The sequence below is a fragment of the Eutrigla gurnardus genome (genome assembly GCF_963514095.1).
Source record: "Eutrigla gurnardus genome assembly, chromosome: 7".
In the NCBI taxonomy this organism is placed as follows: domain Eukaryota; kingdom Metazoa; phylum Chordata; class Actinopteri; order Perciformes; family Triglidae; genus Eutrigla; species Eutrigla gurnardus.
Genome location: NC_139921.1, coordinates 1,579,944 through 1,606,099, shown reverse-complemented (window position 1 = coordinate 1,606,099; position 26,156 = coordinate 1,579,944). Strand labels below are relative to the sequence as shown.

At 45.4% G+C, this 26,156-nt stretch overlaps 2 protein-coding genes across 2 annotated transcripts in view; both read right to left on the bottom strand.

Annotated features, from left to right (window-relative positions):
* LOC311016207 (uncharacterized protein) overlaps nt 1-26,156 on the bottom strand; it is a 618,931-nt gene that overhangs the window by 581,626 nt on the left and 11,149 nt on the right. The gene's annotated exons all lie outside the window — the stretch shown is intronic.
* Nucleotides 15,105-26,138, bottom strand: LOC311015805 (stonustoxin subunit beta-like; the record flags this gene model as incomplete). The annotated part of the gene is made up of 5 exons (XM_084013248.1): nt 15,105-16,655; nt 22,060-22,106; nt 22,639-22,812; nt 25,696-25,912; nt 26,114-26,138. 5 exons carry the CDS (start codon nt 26,136-26,138, stop codon nt 16,126-16,128), a joined length of 993 nt encoding a protein of 330 aa, XP_083869374.1. The 3' UTR covers nt 15,105-16,125.

Genomic DNA, 26,156 nt, shown 5'->3' with positions numbered 1-26,156 from the left:
CCTCCGCCTCCTCTGCAATTCTGCGGCCTCTCTCCAGAACGCTGCATGGCTCATTCGTTCCGCTTTGGAGTAGCAACCACAGCAGCAATGTGCCCAACCTAAAAGCCATGGGCAGATGGTCCTCACCTGCTTATGAACGTTATCTGCGCCATCCTAGATTCTCAAGCCATGAGCCGAATATTGGATGTACATAAGTATAATCAAAATATTATTATTCACCAAGCTGAGGGGTAACTGATCGGCCTATCTCCTATTTAAATAGGCTACATTTATTTTTAACTCAGCCTCCTGACATCTCTTGTAGCAAGAGGGTCAGGGAATTGCCGTCGTGGTCGTTTTGGGGGTCTTTTCTTTGCTGCTGCGCTCCCGGCCTGGCTGTGCCTGCTGCCACGGACTACTACTTGATACATGCTTCTGTTAATGCACCACTACTGTTAATGCTACTACTACTATACTACCAACACCAAATGCAGTTGGAACCCAAGGGCCTGGGCTGCACGAGATTTCTGCCTAAAAGCCTATTAAGGCAGTTTTTTCTCGCCACTGTCGCTGTAAAGCTTGCCCCTGGGTGATGTTGGGACTTTGAAATTGTGGTGACTCTTGAAATTTTGAGTTTATTCTAGTCCTGCTCAATATTAAGTGTCCGGAGATGACCTCTGTTGTTTGACAATACAAAATTGAATTGAATTTATCATGTAAGGTGACATGGGGTGTTTGAAAGGCGCCAACAAATATATGTATTATTATCATATTATTATTATTACTATTATTATTATTGTTATTATTATTAATATATTATGCCGTTCATGATAACTCTTGCCGTTCATGATGGCTCATGAAGGGCAGGAAGGTGCTCTTCCTGCCTCAGGCTTTCCACGCAAGCGCGTGGAAGAGCAGGGAGTCCCAGAACAGTACCATACCGCCAAATGAAACTTGTGCAAATAAATAAAGATTCTTTTTGACAAAGTGGTCCTGACTGAACCAGGTTTAAAGTCCGGGGGCTTAGGTCCGAAAAGCGTTGAGGGGGTGGGAGACCCGAAAAGCGCCGCGAAGCTGTCTAGGATTGCTCGGTTTAAAGTCCTGGGGCTACGGCCCGAGAAGCAACGAAGCAATCCAGGATTCTCAACTTGCCGAGAAAGGGTTTTACCAGATCGGATGAAAAGGTTTTCTACTCATTTAGCAAGACACAGAGAACTGTGTTGACAACAGTCGACCAGTTACAAAAAAAAAAAAAAGGAGAGGAGGGATTCTCCTATCGGGTAGTTTTGATTAGGAGGGAGTCTTGCTAAGTCAGTAAAAACCCGAGGTCAAACAAGCACCTCGGAGTACTGGGTCTGAGAACAGTATAAGGAACGTCTTTGGAAAGACGAGACCTGCTTTGATCCCTACCTCAAAGTACTGGGTCTTGAGGCCAGTAACACGTCTTTGGAACGACGTGAACTACTTTGATCCACCAGGCCGCCTGAGTTAACAAAAAAGAAAAAGCGCTATCACTCAGGTAAGACAAACATTCGTTTTTTTGCTGAGCACGTTCGTATTATATTTGTTTGTGAGTTTCTGCCGTGTATGTTTTTCTTATTATTATTATTATATTTGTTAGTGAGTATATATACAACCTATATAAAATAAAATAGAATAGAGTGAACTAGATATAAATAAAATATGATGGGTAACAGCCATTCGTGTTGCGGCCGGAACACGGAAGGTGATATACAGGAGATAGAAAGAAAAAAAAATAGAACAGGAGAGAAAAGAAAAAGAAGTACCCAAACAGACAAATTCTAATCTTTGTCTTGTTCTTTATTCTCACCGAGAACAACGGAGAGATGATGACGAGGTCCCTCTGGGTCCGACGTCTGTCCCTCCCCCTACCCGGATCAGCCTCATCTGCGGCCACCTCCACTCCACCCCAGGCCGGCACATGTTCCGGCCTCCTCCGAACCACCAGAAGCCTCCGCTACGCAAATACCAGGGCACCCATGGGACGCAGAACAAGGGGGTAAAACCCGTAGCGGTAAGACATTAAATCCTCCTATTTCATCACATACACAGAAACAAGGGAAAGGAGGAGATAAGTGACTACTTTGTTTTGATGATGATGATGATTAGAGGAGTGATTGCAATGTGTTTTACCGAGAGGGTGCACCGAGAAAACGGGGTGGATGGCGGAGAGGGGGAGAGGAGAAGGAGAAGGAGAGGAGGGGGAGTGGAGGGGAGCAGGTCGAGAGAACGATGTTTGCTAAAACTGAACATTGGGTGAGAGGCTGCAGGTCCGGAGGAGGACGACGAGGAGGAGGGGCAAGAGGCAGAGGACTCAGACGGCATCGAGACTCAACTCCCCGGTGCCGAGAATCACGACCTGCATGACTATCTCAGCAGACAGGTCATGCTGAGACACACACACACACAGCACACAGCACACAGGCGATGTCATCAAATTTAGCTAAATTTAACCCACCAAAATTATATTGTATGTTGATGATATTCTGATAGCTTCAAAAACTCAAGCTGACTGTAAAATAGACACAAAGATTTGATCCATCTACACTTTTGCCACACGAACAGGACGGTGATAAACATGACTGCTTAGCTAAAACTGAGGAGACTGTTTTATCAAGAGCAGACCTGACTGATACACCACTCACACATCCAGACATAACAATGGTTGTTGATGGTTCCTGCAGGAAAAATCCAGTAGTGTGCGGTGGTGACACAGGAGAGGGTGTCGAAATCCTCCTTTGCCATCACATTTCTCAGCACAGGCAGCAGAGATAGTAGCTTTGATGGAGGCATGTAGATTGGGGGAAGAAAAAGCCATCACAGTCTACACAGATAGCCAGTATGCATTCTCAACACTGCATGTTTTCGCACAACAGTGGAAAAACAGAGGCATGGTAACATCTACAGGCAAAGCTATTCAACACAAAGATTTGATACTAACTTTATTGGATGCTATTGTCCTACCAAAAGCAGTTGCAGTCTGTAAACGCGCAGCAACAGAGGGACAGGGTTCAGATTACATTTTTGTAGCTGATATCCCATCCATCCTAAAAAAACAAAAAAATAGAATTGCGGTTATTTTGAGCCATGGAATTACACATGTCTCAACAGGAGGGATGGTGGCAATGATAAGTAAATGTTTTGTAAATGTTTTACAATGTATGGATTCCAAAACTGCTCTAAAAATGTTTGTGCATCCTGTTTGATTTGCTCCAAGCACAACTCGCAAGGAAGAATGAGACCTAAAAGAGGAGCGTTCCCGAAAGCTGAATATCCATTCCAAACAATATGCATGGACTTCATCGAACTAAACAAATCAGAGGGGAAGAAATACTGTCTAGTAATAGGAGATATGTTTTCAAAATGGGTTGAAATCACACCAACAGCAACAAACGACGCTATAGTGGTAGCAAAAATCTTTGCTACTATTATTGCACTAAGATTCGGATTCCCAGAAACATTTTATTGTGATAACGGTCCACATTTCAGAAACCAAGTCATGGCTAAATTATCAGAAATGTCTAACATTCAACTAAAAGTTTCATTGCAGTTATCATTGGTATCACTGGTCATCTCCTCGCTGGGAAGGTCCATATCAGGTTCTGTTGGTTAATAACATTAGCATTATGATGCCTTTTATAATAATCATACTTCATAATGTAATCATTCATGTACTTTTGAAGTGGCCGTAACCATGGCGACCCTAACATTTCTTACTGTAATATGAATGTGTTCCTTCAAGGCTCCAGTCTGAATAATCACTCGCCTTATGTTTTGTGTTTATTGGATCTCACATGTAATAAAATGCAATGAAACAAAGTGTTGTCACTGTCTGCCTCCTCAACCACCTTTGCCCCAGTGCATGCTGGGAGAATGAGTACAGATGTCACAGTGAAGCAGCCCTTCCTCCACGCGTCCCTCCGTGATCTGGTCGTAGTGACACTATGGCGTCACACTGATCAGCTGATTGTTGTTGTTGTTTTCGTTGCCACAGCTGATTTGATTGAGCCGTTGGCCTTTAGGCGTCTGATGGCGACGCCGCTGCATACGAGCAGCAGCAGCGAGCCGGCAGCCAAGCTGATCACAACCGCCGTCATAGTCCTGACCAGAGTGTCGGGGTCCTGAACCCGGACCAGATACTGGACCACGGTCCTCCGGTGCACCTTAAACTTCACTGTCTCCACCGTCTCACAGGTGTCGATGCCGGAATCAGAAAGGGAGGGTCTGAGGACGAGACCCCGGCTCAGAACGGTGAGTCGGGGACCGGGGAGGAGGACGCCATCAGAGCGCCGCCAGCTGACTGGGAGGTTTGTCTCTGGGAAACATGGGAGGAACTGTGCTGTGTGCCTGAAGAGGATGACGATGGCAGGTTTTCTTCTCATTAACTAATGCATGTGTGGATTTACGTATATTATTTGACTAAAGATGTGTTTCTAAAACACTCCTCCTACAGTTGATGCTGATCAGAGCCAGTCCAACTACTTTAAAACATGCCTGATAAAAGTGATACGTTTACATTCCAGTGTGTTCATTTCCAGGGAGTGGAGTGTGTTCATGCATGTTAGCATGTCTGGCTGCAGGCTGACAGGGTACTGATGACTGTGGGTTTTGTTGTTTTGGTTTCCTGTTTTATTTTGTAGTCCTTCTGTCTTGTGTTGTCATGTGCTTTACTTCCTGTCTTGGTTTCACTGCTTTTCTGTCTCCCAGCTGTGTCTCATTGTCTCGTCAGCCTTGCCTCTCGTTCTCCACAATCACCATAGCCTGCCCTTGTGTTTCCACATCTGTCTGTCGTTGAACCTAATCAACCCTTATGTATTTACACTGCATGAAAAGTCGGATTTTCGTCCCTGTAAACGCCCGGAAATCTCCCTAATTTTCGGGAGTTAACGACAGTTTACAGGCTGTGAACGCCGCGTTCGTCTGTGCCGAAAATTGTCGAAAACGAACCACAGCGAAGGCTCTAATTAGCATATGAATAGCAGCGAAACCGCGCCTGGCCAGAGATGGCTTGAATATCCTCACTCAGGATTGGATGAAACCACTAGTTTTAAACAAGTATAATCGCTCGTGATTGGTTGGCAGATCTGGTCATTATAAATGTAAAGCCAACCCACGTTGGCAGATGTGTTACTATTGGTCACACTGGGTCTTTTAAACAAGAATAATCACTAGTGATTGGTTAGCAGATCTATCACTATATATATATACATATATATATATATATGTATATTTATACATATATATACACACACATATTTATTTTTATTTATTTATATATTTATAAATATAAATATGAATGAATTTATTGAGGAAAGGAAAAATTGCCAGGAGGAAGTATTCAAAGAAAGAGCTTTATTGACAACACAACAAACAAATGAACTGGCGACATTCTGTCCGAATTTGGTCAATTTTACAGCCGCCTGCGGTGCGTGGCCCTGTACTTGGGAGTCTTCTCTAATCGCGACTGTAGAGTCCCACAGAGCTCGGTGAGCTCCTGGCTACGAGAGGATGGAGGTCACAAAATCCATCCAGACACCCCGCCAACGACGCCGTCCTCCTCATCAGACATCATGTCTGTGGTGGCGCACTTCCAACGGTCCACCTCATCGCCAGCAAGCACACTCCGTCTCGCTTCCAGCAGCTGTAAAACAATCAATAAAGACAATCAGTACTGCGCGATGCACTGCGCATGGACACAACACATCTATTAATGCACCTGAAAAATAGGTTTAGGTAGGTTTGGTCACATTGACCAAAAACGGATCTAATAAATCTAATAAGTCTTACCCTCTTTCTCCTGGAACGACTCCGGGCTGACGTCTTCACAGCGTCCGCCTGCGATGCGAGATCAGGCTGTGTGTGTCTGAAGCTCCTGCGTACCGTTTCATAGTATGTCTTACAGGCAGCTGGAAAACAATTAAATGAGTGGTATGAATAAGAAAACTTAAGTCACAGTAAAATTAAAACAAGGAAGAAGAAAACAGTGAAAGTTACTTACACACAATGGCGGACTTGCGGACAAAGCTCCGAGCAAGTAAGAGGTCACAGCTTCGTTATGAGGCGAGGTTCGTCTGTGAAAACAAAATGAACAGTTAAGATCGGTATCTACTGTTAACGCATCTATTTCCTTATACAGCAGAATGAAAGCATATTCTTTAAATCGTACCCTTGCTCCGGTTCGTAGCGCCTACAATTCGTCTCAGAGTTGTGAAGACGGCGTACTGCTTCCTGTAAAAGACCAACAACATACACTTAACAAAGCAACTTAACGTTACACTGGTTCCTCTCTCTTGTTCTTTTACAAGGCTACTATGCTACTTTTAGCTTGGACTATTAGCTTTTAAGCTACTTTTAGCTTGGGCTTGCTTTGCTAATTTTAGCTTAGCTAGCAGTCACCGAACATATTCTTACCGCAATCATCCTGAGAGTCTCCAGCAGTCCTGGATATAAGAATTATAACATTTAAACCACATTTTCTTAAGTGAAGCCTCTCAGAGCAGCATTCCTGCTGCCGGTGAACGTGAACGTCTCCTCATCGTTCCCTCCACTGAATGAGGCGCCCGGTGTCTGCATCCGTCCCTTTAACGGACAACGGTGCACGGCGTTGTTAATCACCGTTAGTAAATATATAACCACGGTTTAACATAAGCACTATATAATTAGTTAACGTCGGTAAAAACGGCACATTTTCCGCTTCGCTTGCGCTCGCTAACCCCTATGGTAAATTACCGTCAGTAGGCTAGCCGGCTGGCAGGACCTTCGATTCGTAACGTTAACGTACAATGCCAACAACAATAAAGTAACGTTCATTATCAATACGATTTAAAAGTCAGCTGGAAACATAAAAGTCATGTTACAGTATACTTACATGTGTACGCGGTTTGTGTCGGGTTCCTCGCCAGAATCACCACAGTCGTCCGCCATTATCCAAAACTTGTGAAGTCAGACGAGCCGCAATGCATTTTGGGAAGTTGAGTAGATTTAGCAAGGTCCGCTGTACTCAGAAAGTCTTGCCAATGCAGTATACATCCGGGCATTTCTCGCGTACACAAATTCACATACTATTGTATGTGAACGCACTACGTACTCAAATTTACGTAACAATTAAGTACGAGTAGGACGTTAGTATCGCATTTCGAACACATCTATGATCTATGAACCCATCCTTGACCCTCTAGCAGAACTACGACCAGCCATTATAAAGCAGTTTATAGTTGTTAATGTTGTGTCAAAAGGTACTGCATTTAAACATGTTACTGCGCAAGTTTCCTGGCTTCATCCCCATCCGGACAGACATTTTTATGGAAAGCCAATAGAAGTTTGGAGCTTGCAGGGAACAGACACGTCATACCCAGCATAATTTCTGCCTGTTGAGCGCATTGCTGGGAGATGTGTGGTTAACACATCCACTGTGCATTTAAGCACAGAAAGGGTCACTGTAGTCATGCCACTATGCACAGTGGTTGAGCTCTAGGAGACTGTGATGTTGTTTGCATGAATGTACATTTTACCTTTGTGGCAAAGCCTGATTAAAAGTAATTGTTGAAGCAAATTGTTTTGTGTATCTTTGAATGAAGATGAAATGAAGTTATATCTTTGAATGAAGATGAAATGAAGTTAACACCTTTCAGAAAAATGTCACCTGGGGGAAAACAGCCCCTGCTACCCTGATTTGCATTTGTATAGCTCACAGCATTTTCATTTACATGTTAAAGCCTCCCCTAGGACTACGGGGAGGGGGGTCATGGGGGGACAACTGCCAAGCAAGGCCCACGTCAATTCCCGGCAATTTACGTCAGTTTTCGGTGTTTCCTGCAAATTGCGGTTTGCAGTCGTAAACCTGAACTTCCACGGGAATTTACAGGGCCGCTAACTGACGAAAATCCCACTTTTCATGCAGTGTTAGTCTGTGTTTCCTTTCTGTCTTGGCTTGAGAGGTATTCCATCAAACTCGCTAAGCGCAAAGCCGGGCTAATTTCGATAAGCCTCACTACCTTTAGCGAGAGTTACGTTCCATCAACGTGACTTGAGGCACTCTCCGCTAAGTAACCATGGGAATTTATCCGACCAAACTAGCCTGCTCCGGGGCAGGCTAACCATCAGGCTTACTTTAGCGGGGGTTTCAGAGAAGTCCGTCTGTCGGAAACAACTGTAGCAGCAGAAGGTTCCGCCAAGCCTAGTCCTCGTGATTTCGTCACGTGAAAGACCAAAAATTACCAAAATTACATATATGAAGTACAAACAGACAATGGGCCCTAGTTTCGTAGACCAGGCGCAGTCAGCTTTCAGCGCACCTGCGCCGCGCCGACGGGGTGTGTCCGCCTGGACTTTGCAAGTTTCGTGCACCGCGCAGGCTCGCGCAGGCACACCTCCCGTCTCGCCCACCGGCGCAAGTGGGAAAGAGGGAGGAGAAGAAGGCGTGAGTGGGAGACGAGGAGGAGACGAGGCGTGGACTGGGATTAATACAGCCGATTCAGATCTTCACCAATCAAATGAGCTCCTCTCCTCACCTTTAAGGCGTTAGGGGAGGTTCAGTGCAAGTTCCGTCACTTGACAAGCCGATGACAGAAGCAGCGCCGCCGCTCCCACCACGCGCATCACGCGCTGTGCGCGCGTATCATAATAATAACAATGCCCATATTATAAAAAACAGGAGAGAGAGAGGGAGATGTTTTGGTCCGAGAGGCTGAGTTTCCGTTACGTGTGCCATCCGCCTTTGATCTGACGTCAGATGTGACAGGACAATCTATATATAAATTCACGTGTTGATTCAATTAGTTGAATTAAATAGTGTTTGTTGTGATTATTTATTGCATTTAAATGTGCCTGGAACTGTGGAAACCTGCCTGTGAGGTCTTGGTGACGTGTGCGCACTGCGCGCCATCAGCCAAACTTCCACTCCGCCAGCTGTGATTCGCATTGAATGAATGGACTTTATTTACGCCTTGCGCCTTGCGCCGAAAGTAGACCAGGTAGGAGCTGGCGAGCTTTCAGCGCAGTCTCGGCGAGGCTTTTTGCCACGAAACTTCCGCTACGCCAAGCTGAATCTGTGACACCTCCCCCTGCTGCGCCGCCACACCCATCTTGGCGCAGGCGATCCACCAAACTGCCAAACTTGACGGTGCGCAAGGCTGCGCGGGTCGAAACTTGCATTGCGCCGGCTCCGCCACCCTGCGCCGCCCTGCGCTGCGCCACGAAACTAGGGCCCTATATTTTCATCAAGTGTCTAAAAATACATGCTTGCAATTAAACAATATGAATAAATCGTTTATTTTGTTTAACACCGACTGGCCATATCATAACTTAAAACCCCCAGTTGAGTGAGTGGTGATGCACCTGCCCTCGGATGTGGGCATCGCAGGTTCATATCCCGGCGAGGACATCTAATGTGTGTTTTCTTTTTTTTTTTTTTGCCTGTATAATTGTCTTTAGATCAGAGAATTAGACCAACATTTTACCTTAACTATAAACCTTACCTATAAATATATCATACAATTTCCCCAGAATCCAAATATAACTTGCAAAAACATGATAGGCATAAAGATATTATTATTAATAGCATGTTATAGATCCCAATGACAAAGGCATTGCTGCATGCAATTTTCAGCCACATAAATTCCTTTCAGGGGAGTTCATTAATAGGTTCATTGAATGTATTCATTAAATTGTTGAGATAAATGAGTTGGTCAATGTAGATGCATTTACTAGGCCTATCTAAAAAAAAGAGAGAAAGAGAGAGAGAGAGTGAGAGAGAGTTCCGGCCAAAGAAAGAAGTTTCACAAACTTCCATAGTCGGGGATTGAACCGTGGCCGGCCGCGTGGAAAGCCGGCATGTTACCTCTATATCCTCACGTTAGAGAAGTCGTTGTCAGTATTATATTAGAACATGTTACTCTTAACGGTACTTCCGTATTAAATCGCTCGGCAATTCTTGCCCAAGCAGCCTCGCGATTTTTATTTATCACTACAGTATTCCCTTTATTGGTTATGATGAGTTTGTACTCCTCATACAGTTCCATCAATAATTTTTGCTCTGGTCTTTTCTGCCATTTTCTCGATGATTCGACATTCACGGTTATGGTCTGGCTTCATATCCCGTGAACGTGCGTAACACATGACAACGTTAACCTGGCTTGAATTAGCCTCAACAAGGCGCGGCTGAAATGCGTTAATGGAATGGGTTTAGCCGCAAGTGGAAGTTGGCGTTAGTTCTAACCAGGCTTAACCAGGTAAGCGCCGCCTTAATTAGCGAGTTTGATGGAATACCCCTCTGATCTGTCCTGCCTGTGTCCTGGTCTTTGTCTGGATTGTTGTTTGAGTTTTGTCTATGCTTTGGATTATCTTGTTCTTTGTTTTTTTGATAGTATTTTTGCCCCTGTGGTCTCCCTGAGATTTTGGACTTAAATAAACATTTTAACTGCATTTGGGTCCATACCTCCTTCAATCATAGTACATCCGTGACGAAAACACAACAAGATTAACAAAAACACAACCACATTAACAAAAACACAACAAGATTAACAAAAACACAACCACGTTAACACATTGTGGGAGTCTTTGGCCAAATCCCAATGTCCCCCTAAGGTCTAAGTCCTGAACCCTCAGGGACTTACCTGATGTCACCTGGTAGACGGTTGAGTGTGAGAGGCTGTGAGGACTTGAAATGGTAGAAATACAAATGGGACAGCACTCGGTATGTCACTTTACTTTGATGACACAAAATATATTATCTAAAAGTGTTGGGTTTTATTTCACGTTTTACAGCCTGATCTGAACGTCTTCCAGACTCTTATCATCCCAGACCAGACGTCACTCAAATAATGTGTTTACTTCAATAAGCTAAATTAAAATAACTGGTTGATGATTAAACCAGGTATGTAGGCTATGATGACATGCCTATGATTTCAAGTGTTTTAGGTTCTATAAAATAGGAGTTGGCTTACTGAATACCAAACTTGAGACCTATTAATCTTGAATGAATAAATCAGAAGGCACTGATTCCAATAATGTATCTGCACTCTCCACAGGTTGTCCGGTAAGAACAGGAATGGTGTTGATGGGTTAATGAATCCAATTCACACACACTCTCATTGAGATGCCCCTCATTTATTGGAGAATTCTTCTGTTGATACTGTCTGTGTGGTTAACTCTCATGGACGCACAAGACGGAGCAAATCAACAAAAAGGAGAAGCAAGAGTCCAGAAAACACAGCTGCAGGATAAATAGAGTCCAAACGGCTGGGATGAACGAATAAAATCCAGAACTACTGCGGTGAACAAAACTCTCCTCATCGACTCGCGCCAGACACTTCTCTCCGTGCAGCAGAGGTCTCTGATTGGTTCAGCGCATCCAGACATTAACTGTTCATGTGAACACCATGCGCAAGGTAACAGGCTCTAGGATTGAGCATGTGAACTGTGAATGGGCTGATGAGGGATGCTATGTTGGAAATGGGCAATGAAGGGCTAACCTTCTGAACGGCCGCCCCCAACTTTGAGGAACAAAGTTGAATCAGTTGAAAGTTAGTCTGGAGTATTTTGTGGGAGTGCTGGGAGTCTGATGAGGTGAGCAACTGGCCGGGTGTATGTTCTGTCCTTGACTTGGATCTGTGCGGTCCGCACTCTGCCGTCAGCACCGGGAATGACTGCTGTTACTATTCTGACTGGCCATAGGGCACGTGGGAGCTGCTGATCAATGATCAGGACGATTGTGCCAACAGTCAGATCATCTTGTTCCTGTTGCCACTTGGATCGAGTCTGGAGGGAAGGCAGATAGTTTCTGATATAGTGGGTCCAGAATTGATCGGCCAAAGCTTGGCACTGCTTCCATCTGCGACGACTGAGGAGCTCTGTGTCTGAGTAGATGACCTGTGGTGTTGATGGGTCAGGCCACCCCATCAACAGCATATTGGGGTGATTGGATCTGGGTCTGCCACATCTGATGAGGTGTAACCGAGGGGTTTAGAGTTGACGATGCTTGCCACCTCAATCAGTATGGTTCTCAAGACCTCCTCCGTGACAGTCTGAGATCCCAGGGTGGTGTGCAGAGCAGACTTGATGGTACGGATCTCCCGCTCCCAGGAACCGCCAAAGTGTGGCGCATATGGGGGATTAAACCGGAAATGAATCTGCTGACTGGCGAGTTGTGACTGTAGAGTGGGGGTCAGTGATTCGAAAGCATCCTTGAGTTCCGAGCTGCCACCTTTGAAGTTCGTACCTTGGTCAGATAACAGCTCAAAGGGCTTTCCTCGTCTTGCAATGAAGCGACGAAGTGCCATCAGAAATGAGTCTGTGTCCATGCTGGCTAGAAGATCAAGATGTACGGCATGGGTTGTCAGACATTTAAACACTATGCCCCATCTCTTCTCTGTACGCCGTCCGATCTTAATGAGGTACGGCCCGAAACAGTCCACGCCTGTGGAATAGAATGCTGGATGATGGAGCCGCAAACTGGTGGGTGGAAGGTCAGCCATTTTGGGGATGACTGTACGGCTGCGCCATTTCCGGCATTCAGGACAGTTATACTGGTGCTTGCGGACAGCTTCCCTCCCACGAAGGATCCAAAACCGTCTGCCTAGCTCGGCAAAGACCCTCTCAGGTCCGGGGTGGGCAAGCTGTCTGTCAAAGTCCTGAATGAGGAGTTTAGTGACACAATGATGGGGATCAAGCACAACTGGATGCATGGTATCTTGGCAGAGGGAATCACATCTGCGGAGCCGCCCCCCCCACACGGATCAACTGTGCTTCTTGGTCATACTCAGGAGCCAAGGTGAGTAATCGACTACTTGTTGGTATCGGTTGCTGTGATGCAAGGAGGGCGTTTTCTTCTGGGAAACAGTCTATCTGTATCTTCCTGAAGAGGGCCAATTCAGCCTGCTTGTAGTCATCCGCTGTTGAGTCTGAAACTGCGGCCGCCCCATCACGTGCTTGGACAGAAGCCTTAAGCAGTTCATTAAAGCTGTCGAAAGTGCTGGCATCAGGCAGGCTCGGATCAGGAGTCACAGCGAGATGACCACAGAAGTTGGCCTTTCGTAGTTCAGCTGGATCGTCGGATGAGGAGACGTCTGGAGATGCTGGCCATAATGCTTCATCTTGCCACAAAAACTGAGGTCCGTGGCTCCAGCGATTGTGACCAAGGAGCTGGGACAGAGTCAACCCCCGGGTTATGTCGTCAGCGGGATTATCTCCTGAGCTGACATATCGCCAGGGACTCCCATCAGTCAGCTCTTGAATGTCCGCAACTCTAGCACCAACAAAAACTTTATACCGGCAGGACTGTGACTGCAACCAGTTCAGGACTGTGGTGGAGTCCGTCCAGTAGGTGATGTTGGAGATGTGGATGGTGAGCTCTTTCTTCAGGACAGCAGCAAGCTGGGCACCAGTGTGGGCAGCGCAGAGTTCCAATCGTGGGATGGATTGCTGACGGACTGGGGCGACTCGGGATCTTGCTGCTAGGAACGCCACTTGGATTTCACCTTTATGATCCACTGTCCGAAGGTAGGCCACAGACCCGTATGCTCTCTCTGAGGCATCCGAAAAGACGTGAATGCTTTGTGTACAGGCTGGGAAATCTGACTCTGGATGAGCATCACGGCGGTGTTTTGTCACGGCGAGGTCGAGTGTTATCAGGGAATGCCATCATTAGCTGTGGAAACCGCAGATCCGGCTCGAAGGACCATATAAAATAGGAGTTGGCTTACTGAATACCAAACTTGAGACCTATTAATCTTGAATGAATAAATCAGAAGGCACTGCTTCCAATAATGTATCTGCACTCTCCACAGGTTGTCCGGTAAGAACAGGAATGGTGTTGATGGGTTAATGAATCCAATTCACACACACTCTCATTGAGATGCCCCTCATTTATTGGAGAATTCTTCGGTTGATACTGTCTGTGTGGTTAACACTCATGGACGCACAAGACGGAGCAAATCAACAAAAAGGAGAAGCAAGAGTCCAGAAAACACAGCTGCAGGATAAATAGAGTCCAAACGGCTGGGATGAACGAATAAAATCCAGAACTACTGCGGTGAACAAAACTCTCCTCATCGACTCGCGCCAGACACTTCTCTCCATGCAGCAGAGGTCTCTGATTGGTTCAGCGCATCCAGACATTAACTGTTCATGTGAACACCATGCGCAAGGTAACAGGCTCTAGGATTGAGCATGTGAACTGTGAATGGGCTGATGAGGGATGCTATGTTGGAAATGGGCAATGAAGGGCTAACCTTCTGAACAGGTTCCATATTAAATCTTTAATGTTAAAGTTTCTGCTTAAATGTAATATTCCACACATGTGGCGTCCTCTTGGTTTACCTTTTTAAGTCCTCCCGGCTTTTCCTGGTAACCCCGTGTTTCACGTTGCAACGCTATGAAATGTGGGTAATTCCTTCAGGCAAAGTCAGCATCGATGCTGAGTTACGTTAGTGGGCATAAAGGGCTCAAAATGTCCACGAGCCAGTCCTCGTGCACTTCACGATGTGACCGTGGGACAGACCTGAACCCTCAGGGACTCAACGGGAACGCACATCAAAGTCTGTGAGTCTGTGAGGGGCGACGTTGGGATTTGGCCTTTTTCTCTGAGGAAGGTTCCTAACTGAAGACGTGACCCGGAAGTAAACAAGGTCCGCCATGATAAGAGCCGTTCAGATTCTCTAAATGCAAAGGAAAGGAGCTCCAATGATCCTTTCAGATCTCCTTTAGGATACAACGGACCTTCCTTTACCAAAGGAAAGGATCTCCAATGATCCTTTCAGATCTCCTTTAGGATACAACGGACCTTCCTTTACCAAAGGAAAGGAGCTCCAATGATCCTTTCAGATCTCCTTTAGGATACAACGGACCGTCCTTTACCAAAGGAAAGGAGCTCCAATGATCCTTTCACATCTCCTTTAGGATACAACGGACCTTCCTTTACCAAAGGAAAGGAGCTCCAATGATCCTTTCAGATCTCCTTTAGGATACAACGGACCTTCCTATGCAAAAGGAAAAGAGTTGTGGGTCGGCGTGATCTCTTTAAAGTGCTGCACATCTCGGCCGTTCATGAAAACAAACTATATGCATATTTAACAATCACTTTCATGCAGACATATAGTAATTGGAATTGTGTTGATAAATGTGTCTATTATAAGTGAAGGAGTTGCATTCATGAAGGACCCCAAGTTGCATTTATGGACAGTTTGCAGTCTTGGTTTTGGGACACTCTGGTCTGAGTCTCATCAACGGCCCTAACTTTACCCTCAGGATCTACTTTTAACTCACATTCTTTGTATTATTATTTTATTTGAACATGTTCTCATGTAACTTCCTTATTACACAGAGCTTTTGTCTTTTTATTATTTCAGTCGTTTGATTTGAATCCACACATTCTCTCATCTTGATTTAATCAATTTCCTTTTGGAGAATATTATGCGTTACTCACTGCGTCTAGGCCGAGGTGAAGCTGACGATAAAATAGTGGCAAAACGCCTCCGACCTTTATTTGCGTCCGCAGTGTCGGAGTTGCCCAGAGCCGAGATGCAGCCAGCGGACGCTTCTCTTCTTCCAAGCCTGTTGGTGACGCCGGATTCAATTCAACGGAGGTTCACTGCAGCAAAGTCACCATTTATACCCAGACACGTTCACATGCATCATGCAGCCGTCTTCATCAGCTGGTCTGTGTATCTCCAACATCACCCAAGAGCAAGCGTTATAAAGCGTTGATGAATGGAAAATCACAGCTGCAGCATCATCATAGTTTATAATTCCTTAGTGGATTTAGCAGGAGCATTTTCTCCAACAATGAAGAAACAGTTTAATATGTTTTTATTTGTAATATGTTAAATACATTATGTTTTCTATTCTAACCTGTGTGTGCTCTGTGTTTCATGTTGATGGTTTTCACTGGACAGCAACTATTTGCTCCAGTCACTAATGCATGTTCCTCAACACGACAAGGTTCAGTCTAAAGACAAAGCCATCCCGATATACTCCATTCATTTAAGTACATTTACACAAGCATTAATACATTTACAACAAGTACAAGGAGGAATGAACCTGACTGATTACAAACTGCAATGTTTTCATTCACATCTTTGCATTGACTCTGAATGTAATCACACCGCTTTGTGTTTGTTGTGAACAGTTTCAGAGACACAGAGACACTGATCCATACCAGACTGCAAACCCAGGATAAAGAGGTTCAGTGAATGTGGTGTTGAAGGTGTGGAGGTGGATCAGTTTGTTAGAGGAGACTCTGTAGAAGGTCAAAGTGCCAGCAGGACAGTCCAAGTACACTGCTACCACACCAGAGGAGGAGGAGGAGTAGGAGGAGGAGGAGGAGATGTGTGTTTCTTTGTTTTTGTGCCAGACAGAGTAACCACCAGCATAAAAACCCAGACTCCAGGACTGATCATTCCATCCAAACCCAGAGTCGTCTCCTCTCCTCTTGATTCCTCTGTAACTCACTGATATATGAACATGTCCTCCCCACTCGACCTCCCAGTAACAGCGACCAGTCAGACCGTCTCTACACAGCAGCTGAGGCTCTGAGACAAATCTGTCTGGATGATCTGGATATGACTGGTCGTTGAACACATGTGTCACCTTCCTGTTGGTGTCGTCCAGTTTGAGGTTTCTGCTGACTGTGTTTGTGTCCAGTTCCAGTTCACAGACATCTGATGGAGAGAACAAACACAATGCAGCTAAAGGTTATTGTTGGAGACAATTGGGTGTTTGTTGTTTGTGTTTTAAAGCTTAATAAATATACTTTCGGTATTAGTATATGACATCACAAGGGGGCGGTAACTTGGTGGTGATGGGTCACGTCATACATTTCATTGATAAATAGGACACCGGTGTGTAGTGGTGTGTGTTTTGTTGGATCGCTGAGAAAAACACAGTGTTGGGGAACTAGCAGGAGCAGATTCAGTTATTAATAGATAATTATTAATATCAATACTCAGTCTCAATATAAAGGAGTTTGTACTCAAATGCCAATAATTAATAACTATTAGAATATGAGTACAAACAGTGGAAGGATTAGTGAATTCTTCACAGAGAAGAGGTTGATATCATTAATTCTTATACAACATTAATAAACACAGCAGTATGTTCATAAGGGGTTTATTAACAATCAACAAAGAAACATACACTAAGTCCAAGTGGCCTATCTAACTAAATACTATACAAGTGTGTGTGTGTGTGTGTGTGTGTGTGTGTGTGTGTGTGTGTGTGTGTGTGTGTGTGTGTGTGTGTGTGTGTGTGTGTGTGTTCCAAGATGGCGGCTGTGGGTGTCGACCAGTCAGCCATGTGGAGTGGGGGTGTTCTTTGTGGGAGGCCGTGTGGTCCTGCCTGGAGAACAGGTTTCTATATATGTGTATAATTAGTGTAATATATGTAGAGCCGTTAGGAAAGTTGGATTAGTGAGAACGAACCTGTCTGTTCAGTCAGGACCACTTTGTAAAAAGAATCTTTATTTATTTGCACAAGTTTCATTTGGCGGTATGGTACTGTTCTGGGACTCCCTGCTCTTCCACGCGCTTGCATGGAAAGCCTGAGGCAGGAGGAGCACCTTCCTGCCCTTCATGAACCATCATGAACGGCATAAGCAGGGAGCGCAGCAACAAAGAAAAACCCCCAAAACGACCACACTGGCAATTCCCTGACCCTCTTGCTACAAGAGATGTCAGGAGGCTATCTGAGTTCAAATAAATGTAGCCTATTTAAATAGCAGATAAGCCGATCCGTTACCCCTCAGCTTGGTGAATAAGGAGGAGACAGACGTATCCTATCATGCCTATATATTTTAATTATCCTTATGTACTTGCAATATTCGGCTCATGGCTTTGAGCATCCTAGCATGGCTCTATTTCCGGGGCGCAGATAACGTTCATAAGCAGGTGAGGACCATCTGCCCATAGCTTTTAGGGTGGACACAGGAGCGACCATTGCTGCTCCAAAGCGGAACGAATGCAGCGTTCTGGAGAGAGGCCGCAGAATTGGCAGAGGAGGCGGAGGCAAGAGGTGAACCAGGCTTGTGACAGGGGTTCTCCTCCCTCCGTGATGAACAGCGGCTCCTGTGGGCTGGCTGGAGCACGGCTCCCAGATAGCGGGCCATGGAAGACAATGGACAAAAATCAGAGTTAGTTTGGGAAATAGGAACTGATATTCCACTTCTGTCTCTATCAGTTTTGGAATGTTTCAGGAACACAAAGGTAATGACTGTGGAGAGTTACATGGCCTATGGTGAGGTCTTGGGAGGGGTCGAAGATCGTGAGTGTGTGGGGATTTCTCCACACCTTAAAGACTAGAGATGCACCGATCCAGTTCCGATCATGTGGCATTGCCACAGATATAAATGTACTTAATATTATTTATTAACGAATAAAGTGTACATTAGCAGCAAAAGAAAGAAATAACACTTGTAACCATGTAAAGTGCACTGTAAACAGATATTTTAAAACGTAATATAAAATATAGCAGCTGCCTGAAACCCAACAAACAATGGCTTAATGAACCTTGCTCCATGTTGCTCTGTGTTTACTCATCACTAGCTGCTCTGCGTGATGACGTAACCAGCGTTGCAAACATAGCATTGAAGTGACTAGATCGCTGTAACTGTATTGCTGTGTATGATATTAATAAAAATAAAATGACTGGATCGGAATGCTGGATCGTCCTCATTCATCCTAATTCGTCAATATTGGAGCCGATATCCGATCCGAGTATCGGAGCATCTCTATTAAAACCCATAGGCTGTGAGGAAGACTGTTTCTAACAGTGAGCCTGTGAACCAAAGCACCCGTTCCTTAGTGAGTGATTAATCTGTGCAAAAGTGGAGGGGTGAAAGAAAGGGAGAGGAATGTCGTTGCCTTGGGTTCCTCTCTTGAAGCCGTTTAGCAGGAGCTTAATGGATGGATTCTCTAGCAGCTGTGGCGGATGGATCTAAACAGCGCAGGTGGAACTGGACACCTGCGAGGAGGCCTTTGATGGAGGACGGCTGCATTTGCGGGACTCAAAACAGTGAACCAAAAAGCACATGCGGCCTGGAATGTGAGCTGCTAGATGATGAAGATCCCCAGAAAGGATGCCCAAGTAAGGCGTCTTATTAATCTGTTAATTAATGGTATGCACCCTTTGTTGATAAAGTAACAGCTGCTTCATTTTTATTTATTTATTTATTTATTTATTTATTTATTTATTTATTTATTTATTTATTTATTTATTTATTTATTTATTTTTTTTATTTATTTATTTATTTATTTTTTGCAGCTTACAATTATTTAACAGATGTTTTATTATCTCTTTTCCTTCCTCACGAGGCGGGTTCGTCTGGGACTCACTGATTTTGGATGCCCGTCCCCACAATAGCTGCAAGCATGAATATAGTTACAGTTGACATATTGCATACATTTTTATGGATTTGTGGCACATTGGAGTCCAAAAAGATGTCACCTTATCCTCATCGGCTTTTGGGCCTGCCGGCGGATGGACGAGGCTATAGCCACGGGTTTGGGACACAGGTTGGATGAGTGTGAGAAAGAACCGCAAATCGTGCAAGAAAGAGCTTAGCGGCCAGTGCAGTGCCTGCTGATTAGAGCCAGGTCAATCACGGACCAGTCCAGTCTTTGGTTAACCTCTGAATGAACATGGCAGCCGTGGCAGAGAATGATTTGTGGTATTCATAGAACAGATATGACATGGCAAGATCGGCAATGATGGAGAGATAGGTATCCAGATCGGCTCGACGGGATGGATAGACTTCACTGATTAGGCTACATCTCTGTATACACCATAGCAATGGTGAATTCTGCTAGTGTCAGAGTCTTCCAAGTCTAGGATCATAATCTTTTAACATTACAGACACATCACCACAATCTAACACACGCTTATCATTGAAATCAGAGCACAGCAGGATTTGACTAGATTGACATCATTACCTGCGACTGCGAGGATCTGGCTTTTCAGATTGCCAGAGATGGCAGCAGCGGGAGGGTAGACTGGGACGCCGGTGGAGGTTGGGACTGCACTTCCCAGAGTTCTGCGCGGGATAGAGACGCCGTCGGGGGGTGTCGGCAGGCCCGGAGTGGCTAATCGGGAGGACCGGGACAATTCCCGGTGGGCCGGTCTGACTTTTGGGCCGCGAGGGCCGGTGTTCAATTATTATTTTTATTTATTTTGTAAATAAATAGAAATAATAATTTTTTTGCCGGGGTCGGCAACGGTCCTGGCGGAGCGCCGAGAAGACGATCAAACTTGACTATCTAGAGGAAGTAAAAGTCGTAACAAGGTTTCCGTAGGTGAACCTGCGGAAGGATCATTACCGGTTCGCCGACGCCTCCCCGCCCGGGGTGCGCGCCGCGCGGCCTCCAGCTGTCTCCGGATGCCGAGGGGGCGCGGTTTCTCCAAACCCCCCAGGCGCGCGCGGGTGCGCCGGCGGTCGTCACGGCCGCCGGCGTTCCCCGCGTTTCTCACCTCCTAGTCCGGGCCTCCCGATCGGAGGTATTTTGTGTACTGATCAGGTAGTGGGCCGGTCTGAGGTATGAAACTCCAGGGCTGAAAATGAGTCCCACTCCGGCCCTGGGTGTCGGAGTGACATCATCGGCCCGCGTCGAGGAGGAAGCGGGGCGTCAGCTGGAGTCGGAGCGAATGCTGAGTTCCGGGAGCTGTGTTTTCGTTTGCTGAAGCTTTCCGAGGAGCGGAGACAGGAGCTGATCGGCGGGTGGAGGCTGAAACCCAGCGAAATTTAAAATGAAGCTAACAGTCCCTGGTGTGACGCTCCGCCCGGAGCGGTAACATCGTTGGCAAACAGAAACTCCAGCGGCTTTGGAATCGGCCAGTCATCGAGCAATGGGACATCTGTGGCGTTACCTTTGCCTGCCGGGCGAGAGCTTCGATGGAGAGATGGAGCCCTCTCATCGTCGTAGATTCTTCGGCTTCCTCTGTTTCGGGGTTTTGCTGAGGCTCTGTACCGTCATATTGACGCGGGTCCTCATCATGGACGGAGGGCGACGACATCAAGAGCAGTAGGGTGAGTACGAACGTGAATAGCGAATTCTCTTCGAACGGGAGCTCGTCTTGCAAACGCCGGCAGAGGAAGCAACGAGGGAGGTCAGGCTAGAGCAGTTTAAATAGCGCGCTCTGAATGCAATTTCCCAATAGGAAGCGGGCACGGGGAGTCAGCTGAGCCGTCAGCTGATCTCCTCGGTTTTGACAGCTACGCTGTTGATGCTGATTTAGAGCTTGACGTCGTGACCTGCCAGAACTAACGCTACGCTTGATTTCTGGATCACTGACGATCAACAGACAAAACAAAAACACGACAAAATTACATCGTTGGTCGTAAAAAATATCACAGTTTGGCCTTAAATTACTAAAGATTGAAACCAGACCAACCTGTGGTCTGGTCTCTGGACTAATGTGAGCTACTATCTAGACCTCTGGGGGACCACAGACAGTCTCTGGTTCCTCCACATAGTCTGGTCTGGTCTCTGGACTAATGTGAGCTACTATCTAGACCTCTGGGGGACCACAGACAGTCTCTGGTTCCTCCACATAGTCTGGTCTGGTCTCTGGACTAATGTGAGCTACTATCTAGACCTCTGGGGGACCACAGACCGTCTCTGGTTCCTCCACATAGTCTGGTCTGGTCTCTAGACTAATGTGAGCTACTATCTAGACCTCTAGGGGACCACAGACCCAGGAGACAACATCTGGTTCCTCCATTTAGGATTCAGGGACGTCAGGACGACAGGAGGACGATCTCAACGCTGAGACGCTTTAGAGACACAGAGGAATTTATCTCTTGAGTTGAAATATTTAAACTCACACAAACACGACTACGTGAATGTTGCGTGTTTGTCTCCGTTGCCGTCCGGCAGGAATTGCCGTCCGTTTGTGTCTCTGCGTTGACTTTGTGTGTAATTGAAGGTGAAAATGTGGCGTTTGGTGTGAACACAACACGACATCTTTACAGCCACGAAGAAACAAACGCTGCATCCTGATAGAAACGTGATCATCGGATTTCAGTCATGAACACGTTCAAATCTGGAGCAGCTGAGTTACTGAAAACATACTCACACTTCCTCAGACCAGGTCTCAGTCTCTGCTGTCCTCCATGGTCCACCCTGCAGGAAGACATTCAAAGACCTCAATCAGGTCCACCATTAAACATGAACCCCAGTTCCTCAGTCAGAGACGGAGACACAGTCTGGAGCTGTTGTCCATCTGTCCTCACCTGAGTGTCCAGTCTGATGTCTGTCCATCTGTCCTCACCTGAGTGTCCAGTCTGATGTCTGTCCATCTGTCCTCACCTGAGTGTCCACTCTGATGTCTGTCCATCTGTCCTCACCTGAGTGTCCAATCTGATGTCTGTCCATCTGTCCTCACCTGAGTGTCCAGTCTGATGTCTGTCCATCTGTCCTCACCTGAGTGTCCACTCTGATGTCTGTCCATCTGTCCTCACCTGAGTGTCCACTCTGATGTCTGTCCATCTGTCCTCACCTGAGTGTCCAATCTGATGTCTGTCCACCTGTCCTCACCTGAGAGTGTCCAGTCTGATGTCTGTCCATCTGTCCTCTCCTGAGAGTACAGTCTGATGTCTGTCCATCTGTCTTCACCTGAGAGTGTCCAGTCTGATGTCTGTCCACCTGTCCTCACCTGAGAGTGTCCAGTCTCCAGTGTGGACCCTCCAGTCCAGCAGACAGCAGCTTGACTCCTGAGTCTCCTGGATGATTGTAGCTCAGGTCCAGCTGTCTCAGATAGGAGGGGTTGGAGTCCAGAGCTGAGGCCAGAGAAGAACAGCCGTCCTCTGTGATCCGACAACCTGACAGACTGAAGACACACACTACTGTCACTTCTGGGGACTTTACATAGACTTATGTCCATTTGTCCACTTTTAAAATGAGAAAAAGTGATATTTGTCTTTTGTTGTGTTGATGTTGTACTGGGTGGGATAAGCGTGGCTGAGTGATGGACAGAGATGGACAGAGGAGGAAGTTAAAGAAAGACAAGAGACGAGCTGAAATGATTGAGAGAGAAATTGAAGCGTTAGAAAAGAGAAGAAACAACAGTTGAAACAGTCTATGTGGTCTGTCTTCAGACCTGGTGTGCCAACAAAGATCTGGAATTGATTTTAAACCATCTAGCAAAGAAAAAAGGCTGGAATTCAATAACATTTCAACAATGTTTATAGTTTTCATATTGAACTGGGGTCCGTTTCACAAAGCAGGTTTAGTGAAAACCTTGAGTTAGTTAACCCTGAGATGAGGGAAACTCTGGTTTTTCGGTTTCACAAAGCCAGTTCAGCATAAATCTGAGTCAGTTACCCGGGTAACATACTCCGTGAACCTAACCTGCTTGCTAGCAGGTTTGCTTCAACAACCCTGAGTTTCTCCCTACATGTCTCCGCCTTTTTCCGGAATCTGAACCAACTCTGAAAAATTGTGCCGTCCTTTCATCGTCAACCTAATCGATATGGAAATAAAAGTGATTCTTGCAGCTTTGCATCGGGAGAGAATTTTGATTGCCTTTCCTTCCAATCACATTAGATATTATCTAAACAATATTCTCCGACATTTTCAACATTTCATATCGCGGACATAATCCGCAACCAGATTCTTTGCGGAGCTAGCGTTTTTGCGAACGGGAGATTTATGAAATGTTTAAGTACATTTCTGTGTTGAAATACCTGCTTATATTTACTGTTTAATATGTGAAATATGATTAAAATCATATGCCTTAGTCAATGTATTTGCGCAATATTGTTATGCTTAACTTTCAACTGAAGCCACTTTCTTTCTGTGCCTGGGGGGATTACACCCAATGGAAATGATAATTCATTCAGTGCTCTACTTTGTGAACTACGAGAGTTGAACCCCGATCCCCTGTGCCGTGGGCATCGTTGCTAACCATTACACCACAGTGTCGCTCTGCAAAGCTGAAAATGAACACTTATTACCTTTAGATCAATAGACTGTTTCATTCAGTTATACACATTAGATCGGGCAGTAATTGTCTGCCACGCCAACTATCGCTACTTTGCTGCAGTTACGTTGCTCCGCTTTCTCAGGATATGCTCATTTTCTACATAAACACTCGGTAATATCTAATGACGCTCTCCCCGTTGCCATGGTGAATCGTAGTATCGGAGCTCCATTGATGATGGCTTTATAGAGTCGGCAGGCACGCGCGTAACTCAGAGTTTACATACTCAGAGTTGACTGAACTAATTCAAAACCACTGTTCTGAAACCGAAAACTCAGAGTTGCCCATCTCAGAGTTGGTCAACTCAGAGTTCAGGGTTAGGTTCAGAGTTTGTTGAACCTGCTTTGTGAAACGGGCCCCTGGAGGAATTATGAATAACAAGCTCTCTGATAATAACAGTAAAATACAAAACACAGCTTTGAAAATGTGCTTCTTAAGAGTCTCAGAACATATGAGGCATTCAGGTGTTCAACTGCCAGTTGGAAGAAAAGAGTCTGTCTTGATTCAAAGCTCTGTTCTCACTGTCAGCGTTCCTCTTTGAGAGCAGCCGTGTGAACTTATCTATCGGCTCTAGATTTCACCGACCTGACTGACGTTTATCACCTCCACTCTCTGATCCATCTGTCAGCTGTCAGTGAGTCTCCTCAGTTGTCACCATAGAAACGTCACTCACAGAAACTCCAGTTTGCACAGATTTGATTAAGTTCAGAGTTAACGTTTCACCCCGTTGCATTACTGGGTAATTTAGTGTTTGTGAGTAGCAACCAGTGAGATGATTTAGCCTCCAACCATCTGAACCAGTGTAGTGATGCTAACGCTGCAGCAGTAAAATGGAAACGCTCCGTCATCATTTCATAATTCTCAATGATCTATCAGTTATGGGTCTGGGTCCAGATAGGACGGGGTCTGGGTCTGGATCTGGGCCAAGCTCCACCTCTTAGTGACCCTTGCTATAGAGCCTTTTACAGTCATTGTCATCATAAATGTGTGTGCACATGTTGGTGTTAAAATGGCGTTTTGTCTCCGCCGTGCAGACGAGTTAGAAGCTTTAAACTTTGAATTAAAACTGTCAGCAGCATCAAAATGTCTGGTTGGTTCATGTTCAGTTGTCAGAGTTGATATTCCAATCAGGCATCAACCTTTGGTTCAGAAAAGTGAAGTCAAGCCTGAATGTCCTTAAAGCTGCATTCTCTCTGCTGGCCACTAGGGGGTGTTTTCATGAATAATACGTCTTCATTGCATCTGCATAGCTTTGAGTCTGCATGTGGGTCCTCCCTGCTGCTTCAGCCACCGTGACAAGAATATTAGTTCATTTCATATAAAACTCAATAAACTCAACTGTATAGAAAGTGGTTCAAACTGGCTCCACCTTGACAGCAGAGACAGTCTGGTGTTGTAGTTCAGGCTCACATGTTCATGGAGTGACGTTCACAAACGTAGACTGACGTTTGCAACAGCATTTATAAACACCAGGTGGATTTATAAAACTATTAAAACATGGAACGGCAGGGAAAAGAGAAACAAGAGGTTTGGTTTTGACAAATGTTTTGTTTTGTTCTTTTGCTGGCAAGTCGTTAGCAGCAGAAACAGTATTTCATCAGCCATGTAAACAGATTAGTAGCAAACGTGTCTTTTTAGGAATACGTGAATATAAATAACTGAATATTTGGTGCATGTAAACACATCATTGAAAGCTTCATAGGTAAACTTCTCAAAGTAGTTGAATCTGACCTGAGAGTTTCCAGTCGACAGTGTGGACTCTCCAGGCCAGCAGACAGCAGCTTCACTCCTGAATCCTGCAGGTCGTTGTTACTCAGGTCCAGGTCTCTTAGACTGGAGGACTGGGAGCTGAGAACTGAGGACAGACCTTCACAGCTTCTCTCTGAGAGCTTACAGCCACTGAGTCTGAAGAGGAACCAGAAATTAGTGATGAAACAATTACAAACAACTGTTCATCCCCTCAGGTTCTAACTGACATTATTATCATAATTAAGTTATTCACATATTCTTATTCTATGACAACTTAGTAACATTATGTGAGGTGTTTTATTTAGGAAACAAAAAGGTTCTATTTCCAAAGTCAAACCACCTTGGTTGTCTAAGGTTCTACTTGTGAGCCAATCAGCAGGTCAAATGCACACAGGAAGACCAATCAGGTTGTGCTTCTTTGTCATGTTGCTGTGGTTGCTCAG